Raw genomic sequence first — 12,216 nt, forward strand, 5'->3', positions numbered from 1 at the left:
AATTGGAACTTTTTAAAAAAATTCTTCTGCCCGTTTTCTGGCAGAGGTACTTATGGGCTATAATATACTGCAAATGAAAGATAAGTACATGGCATTCTCAGCTTAGACTGCATAAGAAGAAATACATGTGATGAAATGTTGAAAAAAAAAAAGTAAGGGGTAAGCGATGTGGTGGCAAAATAGAAAGTGGGTTTTTTTGCCCCATCAGGTGTTGATTTCCACTCTTTCCTAGGGTATGTAAATGGAGTGAATTATTTTCAGATGTCTGTCTTTCTGTGCTATTTGTTTTGCTGCTTTCTGAGTATCAGAATTCTCTTTTTATAGAAATTCCTTTCTAGTCTGTCTTCTTGGTATGCTGTAAGACGGTAATTAGAGTGTAACCTCCTCAAGAAGGTGCCCAGAAATACTCTACAAACACTATTTGTTGTCTTGGATAGAATTATCTAGCAGTTTCCTAGTGGATGGCAATGGCTATGAAACAGACTTTAAGAGGCCTATAAGATTTTTTAGCTGGGAGAGATGAAAACGATCAATGTACTTACTTTTCTGCACCCTATTCTGCGTTACACAGAATAGCTTTGCGTAAAACCTATCTTGTTGCCTTCTTAAAGTATTTAATATCGTCTAATCCCCAAATCTGATGTAGTTTCTAAACTATCCTTTTTCAAATTTATTTTTGAGAAAATCGGACAGAAAAATAATAATTGTCTAAAATGAAAAATAAAATGTGTAACATCTCTTTTTTACCACAACGTTGGATGATTTCTCATTTGTATAGAAAACAGCAGAATAAATCTTAAACTTTATAATGTAATTGGACATTTTAACCTCATTAAAAACCTAAAGATATTTTATTTTCTCTTTAGGTGGTACGGGACTACAATCTTCAGCTGTTTTTGCAAGAGAATGCTGTATTTCACAAACCCCAGCCCTTCCAGTTCCAGCCTTGTGACAGTGATACTGTAAGGGAATTACAGATTTTCATTTTATTTGTTGTTCAATTGTGTTTGTGCTCAAATAACAGTTATCCTTGACATAGACAGAAAAAGCTGAGTATGTCTCATCAATTTTATAACAAAACTGTAAGAATGTAGAATAATTATGACTTTTTTTTTCCTTAATTGTGGCCAACACACCCAGTTTCTTTATGCTAACAACCTTCTACCAAATGAGGTTAAGTTATAAGACAAGTTACCGAAACCTGAAAACTGAGGGAAGGAGAAAAAAAGTTTTCAATACATTTAAATGTAAATTATACTTTCCCTGAAGTTCTTTATGTTGTATTCCTCCAAAGAAATCAGTGGCTAAATTTTAACCAGAATAGGCCTGGCACAGTGGCTCTTCCCTGTTGTAATCCCAGCACTTTGGGAGGCTGAGGTGGGTGAATCACCTGGGGTCAGGAGTTTAAGACCAGCCTGGCTAACATGACTAAACCCTGTCTCTGCTAAAAATACAAAAATTAGCCAGGCAGGGTGGTAGGTGCCTGTAATCTCAGCTACTCGGGAGGCTGGGGCAGGAGAACCACTTGAACCCAGGAGGCACAGGTTGCACTGAGCCAAGATCATACCACTGCACTCCAGCCCAGGTGACAGAGTGAGATTCCATCTCAAAAAAAAAAAAAAAAAAATTTAACCAGAATAGAATTAATAAATGGAATAATGAATGTGGGTATGAAATATTTTGGTTGGCACTATAAAAGATTATAGTCCTTTTATAATTCCTTTTGGATTTCTTAGACTATTAAAGTACTTATATAAACCTCAAATTGGCAATTTTTAAAATATCTCTACCCCTCAGCCATTTTTTTTATTATGGCAAAATACACATAACACAAAAGTTACCATTTTAACCATGGTCAAAGTGTGGGGTTGATTCACTGTCACTTACTACATTTCCAATGTTGTGCGCTGTCATCACTTTATAGTCCCACAACATTTCATCACTTTAAAAAGAAATCCTGACTCCATTAAGCAGCCACTCTTCCCATACCACACACCTCAGCCCCTTGCATCATCAATCTACTTTCTGTCTGTAGATTCCAATTGGCAATTTTTATTTTGGTTTTTACTTATTTATTATTTTATTTTTGAGACAGGGTCTCACTCTGTCACCCAGGCTGGAATACAGTACCATGATCTCAGCTTAGTCTAACCTCCGTCTCCTAGGCTCAAGTGATCCTCCCACCTCAGCCTTCCAATTAGCTGGATCTGCAGGCACACACCACCATGTCTGGCTATTTTCTTTGTATTTTTAATAGAGATGGGGGTCTCACCATGTTGCCCAGGCTGGTCTCGATCTCCTGAGTTCAAGCGACCCACCCACTTCAGCTTCCCAAAGTGCTGGGATTACAGACATGAGCCACCATGCTTGGTTCCAAATGACAATTTTTAAAAAGCATACAGCAGAGCTGGACGCAGTGGCTCAAGCCTGTAATCCCAGCACTTTGGGAGGCCGAGGCGGGTGGATCACGAGGTCAACAGATCGACACATCCTGGTCAACATGGTGAAACCCCGTCTCTACTAAAAATACAAAAAATTAGCTGGGCATGGTGGCACATGCCTGTAATCCCAGCTACTCAGGAGGCTGAGACAGAAAAATTGCCTGAACCCAGGAGGCGGAGGTTGCGGTGAGCCGAGATTGCGCCATTGCACTCCAGCCTGGGTGACAAGAGCGAAACTCTGTCTCAAAAAAAAAAGCATACAGCAGTTGTCCTTGAGTTTATGGGAAATGTTTGCCATTATTTAAATTTTTAAAAAAGAACCAAAATGCTAATTTGGTATCATAAAAATGAAATTTAACTTCTACAAAATGAGAAGACACATGTTGTCATTACTAGCACATTCTCTCATTGTAGACAAGCCAAAAAGAAAGTCAAATTATATTCATCAATTTTGATAAATTTAGAACCAGAACCAGCGGAGTTTATGATATAGTTCTAGAGTTTAATGGTATCAGTTTAATAGAAAACACATTTGCCAGAGATATCTTCATTACTTTTCTTATACTTTAAGTAGCTCTGTTAGCAGCTATATAAAGAAATGTAGAAAACCTTTACCCTTTTAATAGTGCCTTTTTTTTCATCAGCTTTTGCCAATGACTCATTCACATTATCCTATGATTTGACTTCTTTGAAGCCTGGGAGGGATGAAGCAGAGCATTAGAAAATACAGGGTATAGACAAGTTTGTCAAGCTTGACTTAAAGTTATGACTAATTTGAGATTCTTTCATCATTGCTATTTTCCACAGAAAAATCCTGATTTTAACAGTGACTCTCATCTTTTCTACAGCCCAACTACAGCCCTAAATCCTTTGTTTTAAACACTGTGTTAAATGTTCTTAGGTGTTGTCCTTGTTTGCCTTAAATTTCTAACTCTATGCTGTTTTTTGTCCTTGTGCAATCTTTACTGGGCAGAGTTTAAAAGCCGCCCAGCTGGTGGATATTGAGCTCTCCCCTGTCAGTGCTCTGAGAATGACCATAGCTGAGGTATATGGGGTGTGGGACAAGGGTGGGAGGGGTGGGCCATGTGGGTTTGCATGTTAATGAAGGGTGGGACCTGGTGTTGGGATGAAAGCTATGTATATACACATATAAAAGGCCCCTGATGCATCAGCTGTGTTTTCTCTTATAAATTAAGAATTTCCTTCCCTGTTTGTAGTAAAGAAATTGAGCTGCTCATTTTTCATCTTGTGTGAAGCACCTTAATTTTCTTCAGCAGGTGTGCTAGAGAGAACCTTAGAGCTAATCTTGTCTTTATTAAAGGGGAAACTGTAGCCTAGTAAGGGAGACTTGTCCAGAGTCATGGAGTAAATTAATGACACGTTACTGTTGTCATTGCAATAGTAATATTCTTTCTGCTATGCTGTTCTTTCTTCTAAGAAGAAGTGTTCAATACTTGGGAAGCAATATGTTTTTTCATAATGGAAAAAGATAAATTGCCTATGATTTAAAAAAATCATTCCAGACCATCAGTCATTTAAAAAGTCTTGTTGTTTTTTTTTTTAAGACAGGGTCTCACCCTGTCGCCCAGGCCAAAATGTAGTGGCATAGTCACAGTTCACTGCAGCTCAACCTCCTGGGTTCAAGCAGTCCTCCCGCCTCAGCCTCTCAAGTGACTGGGACTACAGCCAATTTCTTTTTGTGTGTGTGGTAGAGAGGGAATGTCGCCATATTGCTTAGGCTGGTCTTGAACTCCTGGGCTCAAATGATCCTCCTGCCTCAGCCAGACATTTATTATTGTCTAGCTCAGATTATAATCATCCTAGTGGATATGGAATAGTATCTCATGGTTCTGATTTGCATTTCCCTAATGACTAATGATGAGTTATCTTTTCATGAGTCTATTAGCCACTCATATATCTTCTTTGGTAAAATGTCTATTCAAACCTTGTTTCTATTTTTTTACTTGATTGTGTGTACTTGTTATAGATTAGATCTTGAAGATGAATTACAGTTTACTCTGCCTGCATAGAGGGAGAAACAACATGCCAGGAAGGGAAAACAAAAGTTGAAAAGAATAAAAATAATAGGTAACATTCATTGAACATTTATCTCATGCTAGACATTTTTCTAATGATATTACCTATATTAATTTATCTTCATAACAACTCTATATTATAGACACTATTTGTAATCCCTCTTTTACAGTTGAGGAAACTAAAGTTAGGAAATCTGGCTGGGTGCAGAGGCTAACGCCTATAATCCCAGCACTTTGGGAGGCCAAGGTGGAGGCATTGCTTGAGCCCAGGAGTTTGAGACCAGCCTGGGCAATATGGTGAAACCCTGTGTCTATGGGAGAGGAAAAAAAATACAGAAAACTAGCTGAGCATGGTAGCACACACCTGTAGTCCCAGCTACTCAGGAAGCTGAAGTGGGAGGATCACTGAGCCTGAGAGGTGAGAGGTAGAGGTTGCAATGAGCCGTGATCATGCCCCTGCACTCCATCCTGGGTGACAGAGCAAGACCCTGTCTCAAACAGCAACAACAACAACAACAAAAATAGAAATAAAAGCAATTTGCTTTGCTCAAGGTCACTCAGCTAATAAGTGTTAGAGCCAGAAAAGTTTGAAAGTACATGACTGTACCTGAAATAGCAAGTAGACTTAGTGATGAAAGTGGATTGCAACCAGGTGTTATTTTTGAATTTTATACATGAGTGTAAATGGAGAACTATGTACTCAGGTAAGACAGCAATATGATGAGATCCATTGCAGGCCAGTCAGTATTGTTCTTTTATTTTACATTTTATAGTTTGAATTAGGAATTTTGAACTGCTTAAGGTTTAACACATTTATTTTTCATTTACTAAGCAGATACTTACATATACTTTGCATATGCCCTTGCCTTACAGATGAGAATTCAGTAAATATTTTATCTAAATTTAAGATATATTTAGGAAAGTTATAGGACTTTTAAAGTTATGCCTATGATAAAATATAACTCTTATTTTCTTCTGATGATTTTCATAAACTGTCTTAAAAATTTTTTTAACTTTTTAATATAACCCATTTCAAACCACACTGTTTTCCCTACAGAAGTCCAATTGAACATATAGTCACAGTATTACTATAGTAATGAGGGCTTTTTTGGGTAGAATTTTACTATTACCAAAAGATGGCTACAAGTGATAGTGACCAATGGCAAGCTTTGTCTTTTGTAATAACTTAATAGCTGTCTCATGGTTAATACTGAAGGCCTTTCTTACCTATTTTCCATAATAGAGTTATTGATTTCTAAAGTATTCTTTCTTTATATCTTCAATTATCATTTCTCAGATGATACCAGAGAGCCAGAGCTCTTTCTAGAAAAAGTAAAGTACATATTTTTTTTTTTTCTGAAATGACTTTTTAATGCAGAATTATTCTGAGGAGGATATGGAATTTGCCTTAAAATCCTTTTCTCTATAGTAAGGATATTCTGTGAGAGAGAACTGACAAGCACAATTATTACAATCTCAATGTTAGAGTCATTCAGCTGCCACATGGGTCACACTGGGGTTAGTGATTCATACAGGTGTTGTACAATGGAGAAAACATAGGTTTTGGTGTCTAAACTAGCATTTTCTATATATTTAACTTTTGTGATTCAGCATCCTCATTTGTGACATGACAACAGTTCTCCTTTGGTGTCCGTAATTCTAGGAACCTCTTCATGTACCAAAATCCACAGATGTTCAAGTCCTCTATATAAAATGATATATTTGCATATAACCTATTCATATTCTTCATATACTTTAAATCATCACTAGATTATAATCCCTAATACAGTGTAAATGCTATGCTAATAGTTGTCCTATTACATTGTTTAGGGAAGAAGACAAGGAAAAAGGTCTATACATGTTCAGTGCAGACACAACTATCCTTTTTTTTTTGCTTTTTTAAAAAAATATTTTTGATCCGTGGTTGGTTTACTCCAGATAGAGAACCCACAAATATGGAAGGCCAGCTATACCTTATTGGGTTTGAATATTAAATAGGATATAGGCCGGGCGCGGTGGCTCAAGCCTGTAATCCTAGCACTTTGGGAGGCCAAGGCAGGTGGATCACAAGGTCAAGAGATCGTGACCATCCTGGTCAACATGGTGAAACCCCGTCTCTACTAAAAATACAAAAAATTAGCTGGGCGTGGTGGTGCGTGCCTGTAATCCCAGCTACTCGGGAGGCTGAGGCAGGAGAATTGCCTGAACCCAGGAGGCAGAGGTTGCAGTGAGCCGAGATCACTCCATTACACTCCAGCCTGGGTAACAAGAGCGAAACTCCATCTCGAACAAAAAAAAATAGGATACTAAGCATTTTACTCAGTGCCTGGCACATTGAATCAGAACAGATGTGGATTGACTTTTTAAAATCTTTCCACAGGACAAACATATTTCTTTCTTTTCTTTTCTTTTTTTTTTTTTTTTTTAGTATTTTTCCCCTAATTGCTATAGGAAATACCAAATATCAAATATAGAAGACATTACAGATCTTGAAATACTTGGAATACTTTTGCAGTTGTGATCCCTAGCTCTCAACTCCCTTGTTGGACTGATCACTAAAACTCCCATGGGACTTTTGTTTTCCTACTTATTCCACAAGGAGGAGTTCATCAGCGTCCCTCTTGGCAGTTTGTACATCTGAAAGGCAATCTGTTTGGAATAATTTTAAGTACATGAGTTGTACTTTTCAACACCTTTGCCCTACATACATCTCAGTGAGCCTTTCCATTATTACTAGAACTCGTGATGGGTGCCATTAGGGGCATTTCGTCACATCCTGTGAAAAAGGACAAGGTGAAGCTGGGATGGGAAAATAATATTGGAAACATGCATTCCACAAAACTTAGGTATCATCTATACATGAAAATCTTAAGGAAACGTTTTCAAGTTTCCCAGTGGGGATGAGAATACCCTTACCCTTTTACCTTCCTTGAACAACAAATAACAAGATCTTCAGAGATATTGATAGCAAAAAGTGATACTAAATTTCTGATATATGATCTTTTCCTGTTATTCTAGATGCTATTTCTGGTATTTAATTCTACCTTCTATAGATTAACGATTATAGTAAGTAAAATGTCCACTTGCTGTAGTTGAGAACTTTTACGCATTAAAGTTTTACATAAGGGGAGTGATTTATGCATCTATTAAAAATAAATATTTGGCAAAAATTTCCCTTGTCTATGAAAGACTGCATGGGGTTAATACACTGTGCAGGAAATGTACCTGAAAATTCTCGCTGTTATGGGTGACTCTGCTTATAGAAATTTTTTTACTGCATATAGCATTGTCTCATAAACCTGAAAGGCTGTGATAGAAATTGTGGGAAGTCCTCCTGTTGAGTAAATAAGTACCATCCTCTTACACATATGCTTGGCACAGTATCCAAAAATGAGAGGCTTTGACTAAAGACAAGAGCATCACTTTTTTTTTTTCCCTACTTGGAAGTACTTTAATAGTTTTTCTTAGAAAAAAAATTTCCAGACACTTAACAGTTCACAACATTTCAACAGCAAAGTATTAGTTGAGAGAGGGGTTTTCAGGAGTTGGGGATTCTAGAATATTAGGATGAAATGTTGGTATCCTCATTCATTATAAATGGATGGCATAGGTCACAAATGGGAAACTGGCTGCTAAGCCAATATGACACTTCTATGAAGTTACTTTCCTTTCTTTTGTCTTCCCTATCCCTCAGAAACGTCTACGACCCTGTAAAGCCCAGTACCAGTGAGCTTAGGCTCCAGTCAAGGGAAGGTCTGGCTCCAAGTCAAGGGAAGGGAAGGTCACTCCTGAGTTTCCATGCTTTCTTCTTCCTCTCCTTGAGGTGGTCTTCTGTATTCTCCTCTTCTTCCTCTCCTTCCTTTCTGAAGGTGTTACTTTCACTCCATCCCAGGTAGATATTTCAGAAGCAAGATAGCTGGCATTACCCTCCTGGCCACCATGTGAGAGGATTTGGACGAGAGTCTGAGCTGTATAGCAGACCATGTCCTGATGTTCTAGGGTCATGACTGTGTGTACTCTAAAGTTGCCAGTCTCACAGGGGTCAGTAATACCCACTGAACCTGGCAGGAACAGTCCTGCAGCCACAATCTGCAAGCAGCACCTTTATGCAACGTTTAGGGCCAAAGGCTGTCTGGTGGGGTTGTTCATCACAGCATAATGACTTCTAGTAGGTCAAGGATTTAGGGTGTGAGGGGCTCAAAGCCAGGAAAACAAATCCTCAAGTCTTTCAGTAGTCTGATGAGAACTTTAACTGTGTACTGAGAAGCATTTTCCTCAAACCAGCAGGCATGTCGGATGGCTGCTAAGGCACTCTGCAATATCTTGATATCCAAATGGAGTTCTGGGTACAGTTTTTGAAGACTGAGTGGCACTGTTGTAATAAGAATCTTCACTGTAGCATCATAAGAACTGATTTCAAAGCCAGTTTCATTGGTTAGCATGGTTAAAACTTCAGAAGAATTCTGTGCTCTTAGGCTTTCCACAACATTGTTCCCCAGGGCAGCAACAGCTTCCAATGTTGGCAGAATCTTGAGTATCACCACCACGTCAGTCACATTGTGTCCTGTAGTCATCGTCCCCTTTTTATAGGATCCCACCTGTCGAACTTCAATTTGCACTTCAAATGTCCCTGGAGCCACAATCAGATTGTCAATCACATTGTTTATTTGTCACCAGAGAAAGGATAGATTTGGGAACCAGGTCCTGATTCCTCTTCAGCAAGGCCTAACTGAAGTTTCATCAGGTGCTGGCTTGACTCAGGGGAAGGCTGTTTCACACAAATAGAAGTCAAATGGGATATGTGGTACAAAGGGCCTGAACCCTGTTCCTGGGCCTCCTCTGGAACCAAAGTGCCCACCACGACCACAGCCTCTGTCACCCCTCATGGTGCCTTAAAACCTGAACAATAGAGGCTGCACCAGCCGCCCCTTTACTCTGAGGAGCAGAAAACTCGAGCATCACTTTTTAGAATTAGCTGTACTGACAGTTAAGTGTTCAAAGTGGTTGTCCTGATTTCTTCAGCATTTCACAAAAGGCTTTTAGTAGAAAGTCCGCCATCTATATGATAGGCCCTCTACTGGTTTAGTCCCTTTCTCCTGATCTGGTTGCTTGTCTAACCATCCAGAGTAGCTAGATCTTTGCACAGAAGCATCAGTTACGTGCTGACACATAGGAGCCTGGAAGTTCCCCTATCTAGTTTGTGATTATAGCTCTTAAAGGAAAATCTCTGTAAGAGCTACCAAAATAAAGGCATACTTTTTATAAGGCTCTTCCGTCTGATGCCTCTAGGTATGTTCTAGAAGATGTTAGACACAAGGTTTTTATTGCTGTTTTTGTTTTTTGCTAAGCTCTGCCTTTGGTACTCTAACCCAAGACAAAAGAATAGCTCCGTTCTTAGAGTTCTCATCATTTCTTCACCCTCAGCCTTAATGGGTATATTCCTGTTACCCAGGTGTGCAGAGTTTTTTAGAATTGTCCCAAGGCTCAGTCTATACCAGTTGTTCTCCAGTCGTACTCTCCTGAGAGACCAGGCACATTCAATTTATCTAGATGAGTTCCCACCTCTTTCCAGGTGGGGGTTCTGCTATCCAGGCATAGTCAGAATAAGTTAAATTATGTCTTTTAAGAGGCACTGTCCCACTCCCTCCAGGATGTGTGGTATATTTGAAATATGGTGACTTAAAAGTCTATAGGCTCTTACCAAAAGCCTTAGGCCAAATATATTTCAAAATTCAGAATTTTCCAGATTTTTGAAGTGATCTATATACCATACATTGCATAAAACCCTGAGCTGTAACTTCTTATTAGTTCAAATCGCATTCTGAACTGCAACCTCTGGCTCCTGGGTCCAAGCAATTCTCCTGCCTTAGCCTCCCATGTAGCTGGGATTACAGGTATGCGCACCACACTGGCTAATTTTTGTATCAAAAACATTGTTTAAAGATAAAGGAAAAATATTGGGCTGGGCATGGTGGCTTATGCCTATAATCCCAGCACTTTGGGAGGTGAAGGCAGGAGGATCACTTGAGGCCAGGAGTTTGAGATGGCCTAGGTAACATAATGAGATCGCATCTGTACTAAAAATCAAAAAATTAGCCGAGTGTGCTGGCATACGCTGTAGTCTCAGCTACTTGGGATGCTGAGGTGGGAGGATTTCTTGAGCTCAGTAGGTCAAGGCTGCAGTGAGTCATGATTGCACCACTGCACTCCAGCCTGGACAATCGAGTGAGACCCTGTCTTCCAAAGAAAAGAAAAATGTTAAAAGGATGAACTAGGCCAGCCGCGATGGCTCACGCTTGTAATCCCAGCACTTTGGAAGGCCAAGGACAGGTAGACCACTTGAGGACAGGAGTTCGAGACCAGCCTGGTCAACATAGTGAAACCCCATCTCTACCCAAAATACAAAAAATTAGCTGGGCGTGGTGGTGCACACCTGTAATCCCAGTGTCTCTGGAGGCTGAGGAATGAGTATCTCTTGAACCCAGGAGGTAGAGGTTGCAGTGAGCTAAGATAGTGCCACTGTACTCCAGTCTGGGTGACAAAGCAAGACTCTAAAAAAATAAAAAATAAAAATAAATTTGCCAGCATTTTAAAAAGAAGCAGTTGTTACGGGTTTTTTGTTGGAATCAACCACTGCTAATGCCACCATCTTAAAAAAAATTATTATCCATCCTGGCTAACATGGTAAAACCCCATCTCTATTAAAAATACAAAAAATTAGCTGGGCATGGTGGTATGCATTTGTAGTCCCAGCTACATGGGAGGCTGAGGCAGGTGGCAGAAGAATCACTTGAATCCAGGAGGCAAAGGTTGCAGTGAGCTGAAATTATGCTAGCCAAAGTGAGACTGTCTCAAATTAATAATTATTATTATGACCTATACTAGATCCTGATTTATATTGATCTTTGACAGTAGAGGTGGTATTTGAACATTTCTCTGTGTATTGTTTAACACCCCGGGCTATATTCGCCTTGTATGAAATTCTCAGTTGTCAAGACCTGTGCCTCAGGAGCTTCCACATGTATTCCATGGCTTGATTTCAGAACTCATGAAAAGGATAAACTAATTTGAATTTTAATTATGTGTCATTCCCTAAACAAAGGATCTCAAAGCCATATCTTCCAATCTTGCAGGTCTTAGTAGACACATAAAAAATAAGGGAAAAGCTCAGTGAATACTCAATAAAAAGATATAAATTTTGTAAGGCAAATTGGGTTATGGCCCATCTGCAGCCAGTACACAATTTAAACCCCTTTACATATTCTTAAAATGCTACTCAGTAATAAAAATTAAATGTCTCCGTCAGTTGCCTCCTTTCTCATCTAGCTGTTCCCTACAAATTAATTCTCTGAGATCTACCTTAATCTTTCAATATATCTTCAATCTTTGTTTTGGATTTGTTGTTTAGGCTACCAAGAACCTATGAATTACCTGAATTTTTTTATAAACAATAATGAGAAAATTTTGTTTCAAGTAATTTTCAATTGGGTCTTTAACATTAACAGTTACCATGACTGGATGCTTAAGATATTATGTAGATACTATACCAGAATGTTTAAAATATTACCTCATTTAGCCTATCAAACCTATGGAGATAGGTGACATTTTCACTAGTTTTCAGATGTAGCTAAGACTCAGATAATTAACATGCCCAAGATCATAAAGCTAGTAGTACCATAAAATGGCATACAGTGGATTCAAACTGTCTATCTGACTCAAAAACCTATTCTTGGACTCTT

The 12,216-nt window shown here is 38.9% G+C and overlaps 1 protein-coding gene and 1 pseudogene across 17 annotated transcripts in view; one reads left to right on the top strand and one right to left on the bottom strand.

The window, feature by feature from the left end:
* FCHSD2 (FCH and double SH3 domains 2) overlaps positions 1–12,216 on the top strand; it is a 300,132-nt gene that overhangs the window by 228,770 nt on the left and 59,146 nt on the right. For 10 of the 17 annotated variants that reach the window (XM_035264145.3, XM_078340290.1, XM_078340293.1 and 7 more), the window contains 2 exons: positions 867–962; positions 3,415–3,486. In XM_035264145.3, coding sequence (XP_035120036.1) covers positions 867–962; positions 3,415–3,486 — 168 coding nt within the window. The remainder of the gene's footprint in view (positions 1–866; positions 963–3,414; positions 3,487–12,216) is intronic. The other 7 variants (XM_017977813.4, XM_035264148.3, XM_078340296.1 and 4 more) reach the window with 1 other exon arrangement.
* On the bottom strand, positions 8,132–9,363 carry LOC100408196 (interleukin enhancer-binding factor 2 pseudogene; annotated as a pseudogene).

This window comes from Callithrix jacchus, chromosome 10 (genome assembly GCF_049354715.1).
Source record: "Callithrix jacchus isolate 240 chromosome 10, calJac240_pri, whole genome shotgun sequence".
Classification (NCBI taxonomy): Eukaryota; Metazoa; Chordata; class Mammalia; order Primates; family Cebidae; genus Callithrix; species Callithrix jacchus.